The 18,166-nt window shown below is 33.0% G+C and overlaps 1 protein-coding gene across 1 annotated transcript in view; it reads left to right on the plus strand.

Moving 5' to 3' along the window:
• The window catches only part of PIGK (phosphatidylinositol glycan anchor biosynthesis class K), a 108,971-nt gene that overhangs the window by 18,949 nt on the left and 71,856 nt on the right, over positions 1 to 18,166 (plus strand). The window contains exons 4-6 of the mRNA XM_045547721.1: positions 13,228 to 13,363; positions 15,056 to 15,167; positions 18,063 to 18,159. Of these exons, the coding sequence (XP_045403677.1) occupies positions 13,228 to 13,363; positions 15,056 to 15,167; positions 18,063 to 18,159 (345 nt within the window). The remainder of the gene's footprint in view (positions 1 to 13,227; positions 13,364 to 15,055; positions 15,168 to 18,062; positions 18,160 to 18,166) is intronic.

The following is an 18,166-nucleotide window of genomic DNA, read 5'->3' on the forward strand; positions in this document are numbered from 1 at the left end:
GCAGTTGGAGCTGTGACTCGGGTGGGGCAAAGGCAATATATATTCTTTTTTAATCTTGTTTCTCAAACCCTACTGAGCTAGAAGTTTTCTAGAGTCAATTTTATAGATTGTTCCCCAACTCATACTTATGGACGCATGGGTGTGTCAGTCTTACCAGGGCACCTCAAATTGCTTTCTTTCTATGAGATAGAAGTCCATAAGAGCCATGCCCAAGACACATTAACTTCAACCATGGTAATTTCCTACCCTTCTACCATTTAAGTTCCCTCAGGATACTACATTTTTTCCTTTTCATCCCTTGTCCCTTTTAACTTCTCTCTCCAATAATAAATATTAGAAGTGGGAGCTATTTGGTTAGTTATGGGAATTCTGGTAATGTTTTTATAAATTGAAAAAAAAATCACTAATTGTTACTATTGTTTTTTAAATCATATTGGCAATATAGCTTTTGACTGTTGCTCTTCATGCTAATTTTATACATCGTCGAAGGAGCATTTGTAAAATATTTCAGCAATCTTATTGTATAATAATTCATTAAAATAATATGGAAAAGGGCGTGGCTATTATGGTTCTTTGAAAACAGGGAATTGAATTTAAAACAACCAAAATAGAGTTCTTTTAATATATGTTATCTCATTTTATTCTTAGGACAATCTTTGGAGATGGATATAATTTTGCTCACTTGTCATTTAAATATCTTATTTATTTCTAAAATGTATATCTGTATGTTGAATGTAGTGCCTGGGGGATTGTGAAAATAGTTAATATTATTTAAATAAATGTAAGGAATGCCTCCTTGATTTTCCCATTTTCTTATTTCGTTTTATAGTTTTTACTGTTGTCTAAGTCTTTATTATTTCATGCTTCATGTGTGTCATGCTTCTGTACTTCAGCATACATTGTAGCTATAGTACATGCTTCTGTACTTCAGCAGCTTTGTGGCTGTTTATTCTCTGCTTCTAGTCTCTTTTTATCTCGAACTCATCCTGCACACAATTGTTAGAATTATCTTTCTCAGACACTGCTTTCGTCTCTTCACTTCTCTGATCAAGAATGTGCAGTGACTCTCTATTGCCTTTCCAACAAATACAAAGTTTTCAACCAGCCTTCAGGCTTTAATTGTTGCTTTGTTAATTCCAGCTCACTACGTTCGTTTGTCATTTTGTTGCAACATCTATGACACAATATTTGGTCACTCTCATTTCTATTTTTGACCATTTAGCCCACCTAGAATTTAATGAGATATTTAAATGAGTATGTTTTACCAATCTGTATAGATTCTCCTAAAATGAGGTAATGTATATTGAAAGAATTTTCTAAATATTATGTAAATATTAACTGTTGTAATTTTGAGGGGAGGAGATAGCTGTGATTATAATAGAAATGCTCTGGAACCTAGAACACCTAGAATGTCGTGTGTTCTCCTTTCCTATCCATACATTTTTTTCTTTTCTTTGTTTCACTAGGTAGAACTTCATAGATTGCTCTGTACAGGGAGGTCACTGATATATTTTTTAAGCCATTACAATTAGTTTATAAAATTTTCTAAATAATTATATATAATTTTAAACTTGTTCTTTTACTATTTTTATATTATTATTTTAATATATTGATAATTTTTTTTTATTTTTGCCTCATTTTTTATGAACAAAAGTACTATAACTATAGAAAATGTGTTTTGTAAATAATTTGCAATATATAGTCATAGTTATTGTGAAGATAATTTTAACTTTTGCCTTTGAATGTTCTTTCTCATCTCCTGTCACTTCCCAACAGTTTTTTCTCATATACTCCTTAAAAATATAAATAATAATGTTTGAATATGGATGCTTGTGTATCGTGAACAATCTGTCATTTTAGTCACACATTGACAGCTGATCTGTCTGTCACTCCACATGATGATCCTGGTGGAGAAGTGTATAATATCTTAAATAGGGAAACAGGAAGTTGAAATGTGTTCTGAGTAGACCAGTGACAAGGTAAAAGGGGCATTTTGGCCACTACCTTCATGCTCTTAAGTTTAGGTAGTAAACAGGACCAATTTGCAAGACAGAAGACCATGGAGTGGTTTTATGGAGCATAGAGGAAATTCTTTATTGATTTATAAATAGATAGGAAGGTTTTAGGATGTTGAGAACTGTTTATTTCTTCACCAGTACCACAATGTCTTGACTCCTGTCACTATTCTTATGTCTGGTAACTTGATATTCTTGGCTTTGTTCTTTTTTAGAATGGTCTTGGTTATTCTTGGGTCTTGTTTGTCCATATTAATTTTAGAATCAATTTGTCAAGTTCTTAAAAAAAATTTCTGTTGGGATTTTCATGTGCATTGTGGTGCATTTATACATTAATTTAGAGAGAAGGGATTTCTTTTTGATATTAAATCTTTCAATTTATGAATAAGGTATATCTCCATTTAATTATGTGCTTAATAGTATTCAATTAAGTTTTATAATTAATTTTCTCCGTAAACGTCTTTGGTAGATTTTTAAAGTTATTTTATTTTTTGTTGATATTGTAAATGGTATCTTTCCAAAAATACATTTTCTAACTTTTATTGCCATGCATGCAGTTGGTTTTTGTATATTGTTCTAGCAACTTGCCAGACTCTTATTAATTCTAGTAATTTGACTACAAATTCTTTTTTTGATAGCCATAAAATCTACAATGATAATCTTCTTCCTTTTATATCTTTGTACTTTTAGGATGTTTTTTAATGTTTAGAAGCTTTTCATGTTTGAAAATTTTGCAATGAAAATAGTCTTTAGAGACCTCAACATTAGTAGTCCAGAAAAATACTTTATTTTATGCATGAGAAAAATCTGTTCCCGAGAAGTTAAGTGATATTTAAGGTCGGCAACTACATAGTGACAGACCTAATACTGGAATCCTGTTACAGTGATTATATTATACTATGTTGCCCAATTCATCAGTATAAATAAAAGAAATAATAAAAAGTATAAGTGAAAGCAATTTATTAAAGATAAAGATAAATGCTGATATGCATGATGAAGTTGATGTTTCCATGATAACTTAATATATTTGATTTATTATTATTAATAATAATTTAATAACTTTACCAAAATTATAGTTGCCTATCTTCGGAGCTTTCTGTTGTGATAAGCTTTCTCTAGAGCTGTCCATTTATTTCAATTTGAGGGCAACTCAGTGAATTATTTTCATTTTCACTTTGGTACCCCCAATAAAGTGAACCTTTTGGCATCTTACATTTAGTATTTATGTCAGAATGTGCAATAACTTGGTTTCCTGAGTATTTGTAATGGCCTTGTTAAATACCTTTGTTTAATGGTTATTTTAAAATAAATTATAAACCAGTATAAAATTAGGTGCTTTCAAGGATTGTGTAAACATATGGATATTACAACTTAGATGGGAGGCAGTTAACAAGTTTTTAAGAGTATAGACTCTGGAGTCAGAAAACTTTAGTTTAAATTCTGACTCTGTTAGTGAAGTCTGACCTAATTTCAGAGATGGGCAAGAAAGATGACTTTACTTGAGTTGCTTTTGGTCCAGGTTACTACCAAACCAACAAAGAAGCAATACGAACGATGTATGAGATAAGGACATGAGTGACTGACTACAGCTCCCCTCTGTCTACTTCCTTACTTCTCACTATGGTGATCTTAAAGTTTGGCAGTGGCACAGCCTGCAGAGAGTAAGAAAGCAGACAGGTCAGAGGAATCCAGAATAGGAAAGTGACCACATTGTTACTCTAAGTTCTGACTACTATCACATAAGGCAATTCTTTGCTGTGTCTGAGGCTTATATTTACTTCTTACTGTATCACCAGGCCTTTAATAAACCTGGAAATGGCCCGAGAACATCACTATTAGTTTTTTTTTTTAATCTTGAAAAAATTATTTAATTTCTCTTGGCCTTAGTTCTCTTATCTGTAATACCTCCATGGGGTGAATATTGTTGATCGGCTGACCCAACAGTAATTCCTAGCTCCCTTCTCCCTTGCTTCATTATACAATCTCTTGAATCAGCCTATCATGTTTTCTAATTACTTTGATTGCATTGGTATAGCATTAACTGACTTGGCATTAATTTGATGGTACTAAATGCTAGTTTTATTATTACTGTGAGAGTCTTAATTATCATAAGAAAGGTCATAAAAAGGTAGATGTTTGTAAGTTGAGACATTTTCAGTGATGAGTTGTGTACAGACTAGACAAGAATAATAAGCCTATTAGTAGGCAAAGGAGAAAGAAGCAGATGCTTGCAGAATAACTGAGTAACATAGTGGCAAAACACTGGAGTCTGTGAAGTTCCACAGATTATGTGTTGATATATCTAGAAGTACTCTTGAGCTCTAATCTGTAAAGCCTTATTCTTGAATTTCCATAAAATTATGTGCCATTTTAATACTCATCCTTCTTTCTTGAACTAGCTTTCATGATTCCTTGCAACTAAAAAGAATAACTAGAATTAAGATGTGATAAAGGATTAACAAAGCTCTGCATAAGAATTTGACTTTTGGCTGGGCGCGGTGGCTCACGCCTGTAATCCTAGCCCTCTGGGAGGCCAAGGCGGGTGGATAGCTCGAGGTCAGGAGTTCGAGATCAGCCTGAGTGAGACCCCGTCTCTACTAAAAATAGAAATAAAAATTATCTGGACAACTAAAAATATATATAGAAAAAATTAGCCGGGCATGGTGGTGCATGCCTGTAGTCCCAGCTACTCAGGAGGCTGAGGCAGTAGGATCGCGTAAGCCCAGGAGTTTGAGGTTGCTGTGAGCTAGGCTGACACCACGGCACTCACTCTAGCCCAGGCAACAGAGCGAGACTCTGTCTCAAAAAAAAAAAAAAAAAAAAAAAGAATTTGACTTTTGTTCACTTTATAACTTTGTTCCCATGGATGTCTGATAAAGACAGGCAATGTTGCTTATGGTAAAAATGTTCCCTTATTGAGTACATGACTACAACTGGACTGGGATGAATGACTGATAAATACCTGAGGAGAAAGACATATCTTTGGGCTTCCCTGAATGTGATGATTCTTGTAAGTGGGCTTGTTCCTTTTAGGGACCCTGAAAACCATATCTATGGAGTTGCTACATAAGATACCAACTCCAGTGGGGCTTGAGGCTTTCTAAGCCAAAATGGATATTCTGCCCACCCAATGTAAGTCTCATTCCCTCATACCTGAGTTGTCATTTGAAGGACCAAAGAGAATAGTTTAGGAGGATCTCTTTTTCTCTCTTACTCTCGCGCTCTCTCTCACACATACACACACACACACACACACACATGTCACACTGTTAGGGACAACCTGCTTGACTTGAAAGAGAAAGTCCTGGACAGTTGTGTGTATTAAGAGCCTATGCTGTTGAGAATACACTTGCCAGTTTGTGTAATTTTAACTAAAGTACAGATACAGGGAAGAGAAAAAGGTAGAGGAGTCAATTATAGCACTCAGGAAAAACTTAAATGCTTGAGTGGTGGCAATGGGAGTGGCCTCAGAATAAGTCAGAGATAACTTGACATTTTACCATGGAAAGTGGTGATAATAATAAGTATTTCTGAGAAAGTTCTGAGGACTTTTAATGGAGAATTGATAGAAACCAATGTTCTTTCTCTGTCATCTATCTGACTCTTTCAAGATTGAAATTAACATTTTTTTTTTTTTTTTTTTTTTGAGACAGAGTCTCGCTGTGTTGCCCGGGCTAGAGTGAGTGCCATGGCGTCAGCCTAACTCACAGCAACCTCAAACTCCTGGGCTTAAGTGATCCTACTGCCTCAGCCTCCCAGTAGCTGGGACTACAGGCATGTGCCACCATGCCCAGCTAATTTTTTTTTTCTCTATATATATATTATAGTTGGCCAGATAATTTCTTTCTATTTTTAGTAGAGACGAGGGTCTCGCTCTTGCTGAGGCTGGTCTCCAATTCTTGACCTCGAGCAATCCACCCCCCTCGGCCTCCCAGAGTGCTAGGATTACAGGCCTGAGCCACCGCGCCCGGCCTGAAATTAACATTTGTGAAAAGAATTTGATTTCTTTGGAGAAAAGATATTTCACAGAGTTTCATATTAATGGTTTCCAAGAATTTGGCCTGAGCACAAGTGAGAGGTTACTCAGTTCAGTAGAAGATACCTTGATGTTAAATCCTTATGCCCATCCATTAACTTATATATTTAAAATTGTATCCATCTTTAGGCTTCAAATCATGAAATTCAGATATGTTATTTTAGAGAATAAAGGCCATATTAATCAGAGCTTAATTTACCTAACCTGTCAATTTTTTAACCACATAGGACTGCTGAAGAAAAAAAGCAAAGGATAATCAGATAAGATCTTATGAGGAAGCTTTTTTTTGTGACTAATGTATTGTGGTCCTAAATATATTTTAGGACTTATTCTGTATCTATTTCCACCATCTTGTACTCTAATCTCATTACCTCTAGTGTATTGTGGCTAAATTTTAAATATTAGTAATCACTATTTCTATGTTAGAACTGAAAGGAATTTTAAAATTTCCTTAACTAGAACTCTGCCTTCTCTTTTGTTTTTGATTGTCTGCTAAAATTCTATGTTTGGAGGTTTTTTTTTTTTTTTAGAAATTCTACCATATTGTTCAATATATATCTTCTCAATTTAAGTCAATGTTCTCTTTTACTCCCTGGAAATGAAGTTCAGTAGCTAATTCTGTAATCTTGTTTCCATTTGTCCTTAACCTTTAACTTTATTTTTCCATAATTTTATAGAAATGTGGAATCCAAAATTGATAATTTGGATAAAGTTTTATAATAAGTAGCTGGACAATTTAATATGGAATGGTTAAATCAAATTCATGTGAATCAATATCGTTATATTGTGTTTTAAAAAATACACTGTTGAATTACATTTAGTTGAAATTTATTAATATCTTCCAGTTAATTACTCTTTGATTTTTGTGCATGACAGTTCCCATTCTACATTTTTCTCCTTTGATTTTGTCCTACTTTACTTTTTGATCAAATTAAAGAGCAGAGCAATGGCAAAGTATTCTTCATTACCAGTGTTGGGTCCTTATATTTTACCCTTTGCCAAATAGATATTTAAAAAATGATAAAAGTATTACCTCAGAAGAAGCATAGCCATTTAAGTTCTCTTAATGAAAAGAATATCTTAGCTATTTTGCTTAATGCCTAGAGAAAACTGAGAAAACCTTTTGATTTTCTTGCTATTTGAGAATAGGAATGTAGAGAGAAGGCATATTAATGATGTTTGCACATATTTTTTAGGCAAAGCGTAACTCCATAATTCAGGAGTTGTGGTCAAGTCCTAGGAAATTGCTTGCAGCACTCTGAAGATGTTCCATATAGACTGTTAAAATCTATTGGTGTTAAGCAAGAATCCAAAATATATTTTATCAAAGTAGTTGAATTAGAGAGAGTAAATAGATCAGTACAGATCATTACTGGAAAAATAACAAAAGTAAAATTTCTGTTAAATATGAGAATATATGAAAGATTGCACACAGTAGTTTTCATTATAATGGGCTATTTGCGATGTATCAAGATTTAAAAAACTTTTTCCTATATATTTTGCAAATATTTCCTATATAACCTGTAAAAGTAGGTTATACTAGATCAATGGCATTCATGAAAATGTAACATTCTTGATTTTGACTATTTCTGTAGCTACCCAGAATGTTCAGGAAATATAATAAATTCTAATTTTGGTAATATATTACATAGATTTGAATTTGAAGCCTTGAGGCCGGTATGCTTGAGTAAGTCAGTAAACTGGTAAGTGGGGAGTTGAGCAATGAAAAAAGGAAGAAAGAGTTGGAGAAGTTGTCTACACAATATTGATTTTAACCCTAAGGGGAGAAGGGAAGACAGTGGGTGGGGCATCTCTGCTACTTGCCCCTCCCCCATTGTAGGAAAAATGGTTAATATTGGGGATTGTTTGGAGATAGAGATGAAACAGTGAAGACTTAAGGTGTAGGCTACTGGTGCAGATGGTTGAGAATGAAAATGGCAGGCTTCATGGCTGAAAAGAACTACTAATGAGAGAACGGCCAGCAGCAGGATGTAGCCCCAGTGCCCTTCTGTAAAAAGGAATTAGGTGCTTTGGGAAATTGGGTAGAGGCTGACTAGGATATTAGCCTCTGCATCTCTTTGAAGTTCTGTTCTCTTATTTTTGCATCTAAGGGGGCTTGAAAGTTTTCGGTTATACTTTACTACATTTATAGGAGAAATTATGTGTTATAGTGCTATTCTTTGAGAGTTTGCTAAGGTCTCTGAATGGTTCCATTCAGCATTTCAAGAGCCTGTTTTACTTTAGTTATACACCAAAAATATTAAACAGCGATAATGAGGCCACATATATATAACTTAATCATCTGAGTCAATTAAATTATCAATATAAGGCAAAACACACCATTAAATACCAGTTTACATAGTTTCAGAGTAGTGCAGAGTTGTTAAAAGCAAAAGTTCATGTCAAGTAAATCTGGGTTTGAAATCAGACTTCACTACCTGCTAGCTATGTGATCTGGGGCATGTTATGAAACTTGTGCTTCAGTTTCATAACCTATAAAATAGAGATGATAATAATACATATCTTACAAAAAGCTTGTAATGTGCTTATTTTATTAGCACAGTGCCTGAGATATGCCAAGTGTTCAATAAAGGTTAACTATTATTATACTAAACCACTTGTGACTTTCAATATATGAGCCTACAGCTTGCTAGCTGTATCTCCATTAAATTTGGCAGTATGATATCATGTCTACAACTGATAACTCTTCCTGTCTGCCTGTGTTTTTTTGACTTTTTATTTCTACTGATATAAGTACAAAATGCCTGTCATCATATAATCTAGAAATGCTAATTGTTTGCTATTTGGTAACTTGGAAGTAATTCAGAAAATCTTGATGATCCAGCGTCTGTGACTAGCAGGTTTGTTAATGATTAGTTTCATAGTGGATTTGTGGGAAGAGTTATTAACTTGGAGATTTCCTCAAGACATGGAAGATGAGGAAGAAGAAAAGCCAAAAAATAAATTACCCTGGCATTAAACTACTGATTAGCTTGATTTCCTGAATTTTCTTGGTCCAATAGTCATTTCATTGCTGCAGAAGCAATACTCCACAGAATATTGCAAATAATTTATGACAAGGGGGAAAAAAAAGCATCGCACATGAAGCAGAAACCCAGAGATGTAAGAGGGAATGAATTATTTCTGTGACCCTTAGATCTCCTGATGCTTTAATTTCAGCTACCATTCTAGCTTGAGATGATGATATTGAAGATAAGCCTGGTGATCCTAGCTCTAGTAGCTGAAGATGCTCTAAGGTAGTATCTGATTAGGCATGGCTATAGAATATATAGCATTTTTAAGGGAACAGTTTAAAAATATTTTGGCCAATGCAGTGATTTATTTAAATTTCATTCAGTGAAAAAATTTTATTAAGGTAATACAAGTCTATTATAAATGAAAAGCTATACTTTTTGAAATTTCATACTCTAATGGTCCATGACTGTGAAAGATTATTCATCTTCTTGAAATACATATTTTTTTTACCTGTTAGTTACTGGTTCCTGATTGGGCTAAAGAAGAATTTCAGGGAGGCAGGTAAGGAATGGCCAAGTAGCCCTGATGCAGTTTACTTGTTCCTTCAATGTTTAGCAGATGTAACAATGGGAAAGTATTTCTTTTAGACCATTCTTCCTCCACATATGTTTGTCGAATTGGGTTTCATGACTTCTTTTTTGTGAAGTTTTAAAATATCATTTTCATATTAATGATCATCTTTAAAAAAATCTGTATAAGCATGATCTGGATATTCTATTTAGATAAGATACCAAAAAATGGTAAGGGAAGAAAGTATTAGTTTTTTTCTTTGTTTTTAATCCAAGAGAAAAGTTATGCTTCACTATTATTTGTTATATGTATAATAAACATTTTATAAGTCATATGTAAATACATATAACTAAGTAGATATATATGGGTGTGTCCTACCAATTTTTTTTACTAATAGGAATACATGATTTAAAAAATTTGGAAACTATCTATATAAATAACTATGTACTGTGCAACTGAACTTGCCATACAGTTTCAGTACTCACTTTTTCTTTTGGTTTTGTGTTGAAAGAAGGCCACATTATATATGCTTTGTTTTATGAAGCAGGTTTTGCAGGGGCTTGGAAAGAATAAAGTGTGAGAGTTGAGTCATTATGCATGGTAGAATAGGCTTGCCAAACTGTAAGAATATCATATTCTTGTATTGATGGGAGATATATTTTGGGGAGTTTGTCTTAATTTTAATAAGATACAAAGCAACTTGTTATTTTTATTTATAGGAACATAGTAGTATGTCTTCAATGTAGATTTTTTTGGTCTTTTTTTTTTTTTTTTTTTTGAGACAGAGTCTCACTCTGTCGCCCGGGCTAGAGTGCCATGGCATCAGCCTAGCTCACAGCAACCTCCATTCCTGGGCTCAAGAGATCCTACTGCCTCAGCCTCCCAAGTAGCTGGGACTACAGGCATGCGCCACCATGCCCAGCTAATTTTTTATATATATTTTTAGTTGTCCAGCTAATTTCTTTCTATTTTTAGTAGAGACAGGGTCTTGTTCTTGCTCAGGCTGGTCTCGAACTCCTGAACTCAAACAATCCACCCGCCTCGGCCTCCCGGAGTGCTAGGATTACAGGTGTGAGCCACCACGCCCGGCCAGATATTTTTTGGTCTTGATTTTACTAGTGATTGATTTAATACCCATTCATTGCAGATTTAAATAACTGCTGTGATGTTAGCCTTATAATTCAAGTGAAAAAGACACTTTAAGGAGTCAAGTGAAATCTCATGATAACTGGCATTCAACTAATGTTTATTGGCAAAAACTTACTTAAATATAAGATCTGATTGTCCTGAACAGTAAACAGAACCTGGAAATTATCAACTGCATATTGTACAACATCCTTTGTGAAAAGACATTTCCTATATCATTGAATTATATGTGTGGTATGGATTTCAAAATATAGAGAAATTTAAATGTAGAACCAGACCTGAAGCTCTTCTGTTAAACATAATAGTCATTTAGTTGTTGGAAAATAACATCATCTTTCAAATGGAATGAATGCTTTTAGAGTATTATTAGTTTGGTAGCTTTGTTAGAACATAATTTATAATTTTCTCTTGATTCTGTCATTTTGTAAGAACCATAAACCTAAATGGTTTACTTGTATGTCTGTATTTAAGTACCGTTATAAAAATAACTTAACACTTACAGCAAGTGACAGTTTTTTTTCCCCAGAAAAGAGTTCTAAGTGTATCTTAAGTTTCAGAAACAGTGAATTAGAATACATGGTTGGACTTTTAAAACTTTGAAATCCATTCTGTTTCCTTACTTATTTCTCATTTATCCACATTATTACAAATATAATGATTTTTTTCTGATACTGGTTATGTTAATTGAGGTTCATAGTACTTATACTGAGGCTCAAAATTATCTCTAGGAAAAATAATGATCAAATTTATGATTTTTAAGCTGAACTTTATGATTGATATTGACATTGTATAGATATTGAATAAGTAGTTTCATAGAATGGAATTAACCCTAAACAAAACATATGGCCTAAAGTGATGCTCATTTTTATATCAACCTTTGGAGGTCAGTTCAGTGTTGTTTTACAAAAAAAATGAATGATAATAACTTAATAACAATAACTTAATGTAAATTAATGATCTCCTTAAGCTATAAAAAAGAGAAGATATATTTTTCATTTTAAGAGGAATAACTTTCACCATTCTGTAAGAATGAATCAGTAACAGCTGAAGATCTGATCTTTGAATGTGGCGGGGTTGGAATGCTTTCAAAGTAGAAATCTAGCCAATTTTCAAGAAAAATCACAATGTTTCAGTTTTGAACTTTAATGTATTTGGAACATATGCAGCAGAACATTTTCTTCTTGGTATCTCCTGCCAAACTAATTACGTATGCCACATTAATTTTTCCCTTCTGTTTGGGAAGCTCAAGTGTATGGTAGAATAGAAAATTTCCTGATTCATGTTCACCAGTTTTAATGGTAGAATCAACATGAGAAGTATTTAAGAGGGATTTTATAATTTCCTCTTAAAGAAATTATGTGCAACAATGAAAATGTTTCATTCACTTAAAATTATTTGTTGAGTACCTACTGCATGCCAGGCTATATTACTTAGCCTGAGTGATACAGTGGTAAACAGGACACATACAGCCTCTGCCCTCAAAGAACTTACATCCTAATGGGGTGGTGGTGGGAGATGATGAGGATTTCAGACTCATTGCTGTGATGTAGAAAATAAAACACATAATGAGACAGAGTACCTCAGCTAAGATTGGAGTGATATGATCTGGGAGAAGAGAAGTCTAAATTTGGTCAGCAGCCACTGAAGCAGGAAAGGCTCAGCATATTCCTGCAACAAGAAGGCCAGTGTGGAGAGAGCATGGTGAATGTGGTTGATAGGTGCTGAAGTTGGAGACATAGAGAACAGATTAACTGAGCCTTTTAGATGATGTAAGGAGTTTCGATCTCACTCTAATTATAATGGGGAGTCCTTGGAAGGTTTTAAGTGGGAAAATTTAATGATTTGACTTATTTAACCAAGATCACTCTGGTGGCTATTAGGAAATGAACTGAAAGAGGGTGAGAATGGAAGCAGGAAGCCAGGTAGGGAGCTATTTCAGCATCTAGTCAAGAGATGATGGTGGCTGGCATTAGGGAGATGGAGTGGAGCTAGTGAGGAGTAATTGTATAATACCTGTGCTACACTGATTGTACTTGCTGATACACGACATGTTTTCTTACTTAAGCATTTGGGATTCTGAAAGTTAAATTATTTGCAACATCATCATAGTTTAATGTGGACTCTGTAAGTCTTGAGAATGACAAATATTACTAAATTTTTTTTAACTCTTTGGGGAAGACAGCTTCTTTAGTTTCCCTTTGCTATATGATGTAAAGTATACTCTACTGGGAAAAAAATTGTTATTACCCTCAAGTTCTGTTAAGTTTATGCCAAATTGCTGTAATTTCTCTACTTTAAAATATATACTATATAAGAATATGAAAAAATAATTAAAGTCCCTCTAAATATTTAGTTGGAAATTTAGTTATTTTTTTTAATGAGGAAAAGAATGACTATAATTGCTACGTTACATAAATAAAATTTGTATTTAACTTTTTGGTTTTATTCACATAGTATATTTACTGGATTTTTTTTTTTTCCTAGTCACATTGTCCTAATGCTTGCAGATGATATGGCATGCAATCCTAGAAATCCCAAACCAGCTACAGTGTTTAGTCACAAGAATATGGAACTAAATGTATACGGAGATGATGTGGAAGTGGATTACAGAAGCTATGAGGTAAATTGTTTAATCTAGCCACATTTTTGAAATGTCATTACTTTTAAGCTCTATAACCAGTGGTAGAACAGAACTGTCATATTCTTTTTCCTTAAACTTAATTGTCACTGAAGCCTTGACATAATTCTGTCTTTAGAGTTCATATTAAGGAAACAATGTGTGAGTAGAAATATTCAGACAGTAGCATTTTATATATGCAGCTAGAATAGAAAAACTTTATATAGGCTTCTGTATTGTTTTGATGAGGTTTCATGCATCAGTTTTCTTTTATAATAAATGTATTTTACAGTGGATATATTTTTTATATTTGATCTATAAATTCAAGTTTAGTATTTTTAATAATTATATTAATTGTGGAAAAGTTACAATGACTAACAAAAAACTCACACACTATTTCTACTACTTAGAGATAACCACTTTTAATAAATTTCCTGTTTTTTTGTGCATATGATTAAAAATTAAAATATAAAAATGACATTATAGTATATATTCTCCCTTGGAAAATTTATTTTAAATTTAATAGATGGTGAAAATGTTTTTTGAAGTCTTCCCTTATGAAGTGTTCCTAGATAATCCTTCCCCTTTTATGAAGCCTACCAAAAGTAAGACACAGTTTCTTCTGTGTTCCCAGACCTCTTATGAAGCAATTTTAAAAGCATATCTATCTCCTAGACTGTAAGCTTCTTGAGGGCCTATATCTTATATAACTTATATTTAGAAAGTACCTATATCTTACGTCAGGCACTCAAAGATGTTTGTTCAATGAATTAAATATGTATGAATGTTTGACTTTTTACTTGTTTATTTAGTTATCTTAAAATGTAGATCCAAAATTTCGCTTCCTTGTTAGCCAACAAGCAGTCCTATTAAAACAATTAGCATCTTGCTGTCTTCTAGGAAGAATGTAAATTAAACAGCTTACAGACATACGTATACTTACACATTGACACACCTGTGATCTAGGGAAAAGATGAATAAGAAATCTGGATAGATTTTCTACTTTTTAAATTTAGAAATGCATAATATATGACTTAGCTGTTAACTTTAAATAAGTATTTTACTCTCCACAACTTTAATATGCCTTCAAAGAATTCCAGAGGGTTAGAAATTCCAGACTGGGAAATCTAGTTAAAAGTGTTACATTTTTTTTACACATTAAAGATACTCCTAATGAAATTTAAGTAACAAAAGGTATTCAAAAGTTAAAGATACATAATTTTGGGGAATTATATATGGAACTATTTTCTTTCATGGTTAATCTATAGTTGACTAAGTAGATGCACAGATTAGCTGCAATGATGTAGCTGACTTTATTTACAAATTCCTTTAATTTATATCTTCCCAAAGAAGATATAAATTATCTATGTAGACAGATTAATAATTTTAAGCTTTTGGGTAATTTTGAAAGGCAATACTTTGCATAGCATATAAAATTTTTAATTTAGACTTAACTTATTTTTCTCCAGGGTGTTTTTTCTTTGTTTCTAGTACTTTTTTTTTAATAGAAGTAAAGTTATTCTGAGGTATATGTTTAAATGAACAAATTTTGAGTTATAGTTCTTTTTGTGTTGTAATTTTCAGTTTATGCTGAGTAGTATGTAGAGAAAGAAGAAAGAAAGTTTTTGAAAGTAAAAAATAATTTTTAAGTTTCCCCAGGTTATATTTCGTCTGATTTCTCTTATTTATTTTCAGGTAACTGTGGAGAACTTTTTACGGGTATTAACTGGCAGGATCCCACCTAGTACTCCTCGGTCAAAACGTCTTCTTTCTGATGACAGAAGCAATATTCTTATTTATATGACAGGTAATTCCATAATTTAGAGATTTTTATGATAGAATATATGGAAACACTTTTTGAAAAGAAATTCACATGGAAAGAAATTTAAATACATTAAATGATTTTTTGTTAAAATAGTTTGTCATGTAGGTCTATTTTCCTGTGATACAGAACTACTTGAAATGATATTTGAAAACAGTATAACATTTTGTGTTGTTTCTTATTTTCTTATCTCTATATTTTTTACTATTGCCCTGGTAAAGTTTATCGCCTTTTACATAGTATCCTGCTATAGCATCCTTCAGTTTTGTTCTCCTGTTAATCATCCTACTAGGGTGGTTAATAGAAATTACAAATCTGTCGCCCTTATCCTTAAAACCTTATAATGGTTTTCCATTGATTGAGTCTCAGATTTTAATGTGTATGAGGATTACCTGAATATAGATACTTAGGCCTTATTCTAAAATTCTTATTCAGTTTTGGTCTGGGGTGGGGGTTCATGAAATTATATTTTGATTATACTCCCCAGATGTGAGATAGTAGTCTTTTGACTGTACTTTGAGAAATATTGGAGATAAAGTGCTCCGTAATATAATATAGTAATAATGCATATTATACATAATAGTATATAATATATATTATGATTTAGTCATGTTATTTATTTAATTTCAGTCTTAGTTCTTACACTTTTCCTAATTCCCTTCTAAACACTCGACTGTTCTGTCCTCCAAACATTTATTTAAGCTGTAGCCCTTGCTATGGTGTCCTCTCAGTCCACTTTGCCTACGTGATTACTCCTTATCTTTTTAGTCTTAGCTCAGGAGTCACTTTCTTCAGTGATTTCCTTTCTAAGTCTAGGGTGACTTAAGTCTCCAATTTCCTGGGACAGTTGTATTAATATAATAGTTTATATCTGTTGTCCCAGTGTAATTATTAATATCTCCTCCTTTCTCCTTCAGAAGTGTCCTGGTATGAATAATGCACGTGTAATTGCTCTATCCAAAAACACTTTTCTGGTTGGCTGATGTGAGCTTTCCTCTTTGTACTCTTTTATTAATTCTTAGTTTCTATGATAGCATTTAACTTATTATTCTTTTCTTGTTGGGGTATCTGTTGCTTTCACTGTACTCTGAATTCCAGGATATCATTGATTATATTTTTCCTCTTTTTATCACCATTCGCCTATCTTATAGAAGTAGTTAGTAAATATGATATTGATAAAAAGATGTAAAATAAATTTTTCAGAAGGTGTTCCATTCACCTGATGATAAAACAGATGGGAATGATTTTTAAATGTCACATGGCAGGGCAGTTAATGATCCCTACTTAGTGGCTTTTCTTAATCTATCATGTTGCATTTATTTATAACTTTCAAAACTCAATTTATAAACTTTATAAATTAATAGACTTAATGAAGTCAGGAAAATTTTCATTTTACTTTATCTGAAAGTTACAAGAAATTTTCAAGCTTTTGTGGCAAATAAAGTGAAATGCAGTTTTGTAGCTTAGCTTTATTTGATGTACTACACTAAAGAATTTATTAATTTTTTTTCATATTCTCTTGGTATTCTTTCAGGATAATTTCAGGCATGGAACAAATTCTAGTAGTTTAAGATAGGGTTTGATAAACTATGGCCAATGAACTGGCTGCCTGTTTGGAAATAAAGTTTTATTGGACCACAGTTGTATCCACTTATTTACACATAAGGCAGCTTTCACACTACAATGGCGGGATTCAGTAGTTGTGACAGAGACCGTATGGCTCACAAGCCTGAAACATTTACTGCCTGATCCTTTACGGAAGAAAGTTACCAACATCTGTGAGAGAGTAGGAAGATTAATAATTGTGATAATATGTTAATAAAAATGATAATAGCTAATGATTATTGAGGCTTACTATACATCAGACAATATTCTAAATCATTGTGTATATTGAACTCATTTCATCCTCACAGCAGCCCAGTGACTTAGGTGCTGATATTCAGGGCTGCCATATGTAGTTGTTCGGGTTATATAGTGCACACAAGCATCTGACCAGGGGGTTAAGTGGGAGCTGAAATCTAGCATGTGTTTACACTTAGTAAACTGTGTGTCCTGGCACAGGGTTGTATCTACCAGGAGGAAGGAGTATTTCCCCCTTCCCTCCCACAAAGGCATAGTCACTATTACTACTTGTGAGGTCACAGCACTGCGTATATCCAGAAGGGGGCACTAAAATAGACCATTTTTTTCTACTTTGATGCCCAGTGGAGATACCTTTTAAAAATCTGCACAAAGGAGCTGTGTAAGCAAGGTAATAATGTTCTTGCTAATACATTTCTCACTCTACAGCTAAGGAAACTGAGGCATAGAAAGATTAAATTATCTGCCTAAAGTAACACAATAAGTGGCATAGCTAGTGTTTAGATCCAGACAGACTGGCTCTAGCATGCACACTAAGTGTCAACAACCTTCTGGTCTTCTCTATGGTAGTAAAAACATTGATTTTTAGGTGAGAACTACACTTTCTAGTAGTGATAGCATTCTAAGCATATACTGTGAAGACTACTAACATACCATGGGATTAGCTAGTATCTTCAACTTCTTTTTCATCAAAAATATTTGCCTTGTATTTGAAAAGCTTTTATGCATGGAAACTCATTTCTGAGGTCATAATAGAGCCACTGAAAGATTATAAATGTGGGTTTCTGGAATTGAATGATAGAAATACTCTTAAAGATATTGTATCTGCTATTTTTTATATAGTCTATCATTCTTTTTTAAATTGGTATAATAGAAAATTAAATTTACTTGGTTCACAGTATTTTAGAGTATAAAATAATAAGTGACATTGAAATATCACAGTGAATGAAATAACTGTATCTGGACATATGCAGGTAACATTTACAAATGTATCTATTGTACTTCTTGACTTTTTACAAGGACATGGTGGAAATGGTTTCTTGAAATTTCAAGATTCTGAAGAAATTACCAACATAGAACTTGCAGATGCTTTTGAACAAATGTGGCAGAAAAGACGGTAATTA

This window comes from Lemur catta, chromosome 3, assembly GCF_020740605.2.
Source record: "Lemur catta isolate mLemCat1 chromosome 3, mLemCat1.pri, whole genome shotgun sequence".
In the NCBI taxonomy this organism is placed as follows: domain Eukaryota; kingdom Metazoa; phylum Chordata; class Mammalia; order Primates; family Lemuridae; genus Lemur; species Lemur catta.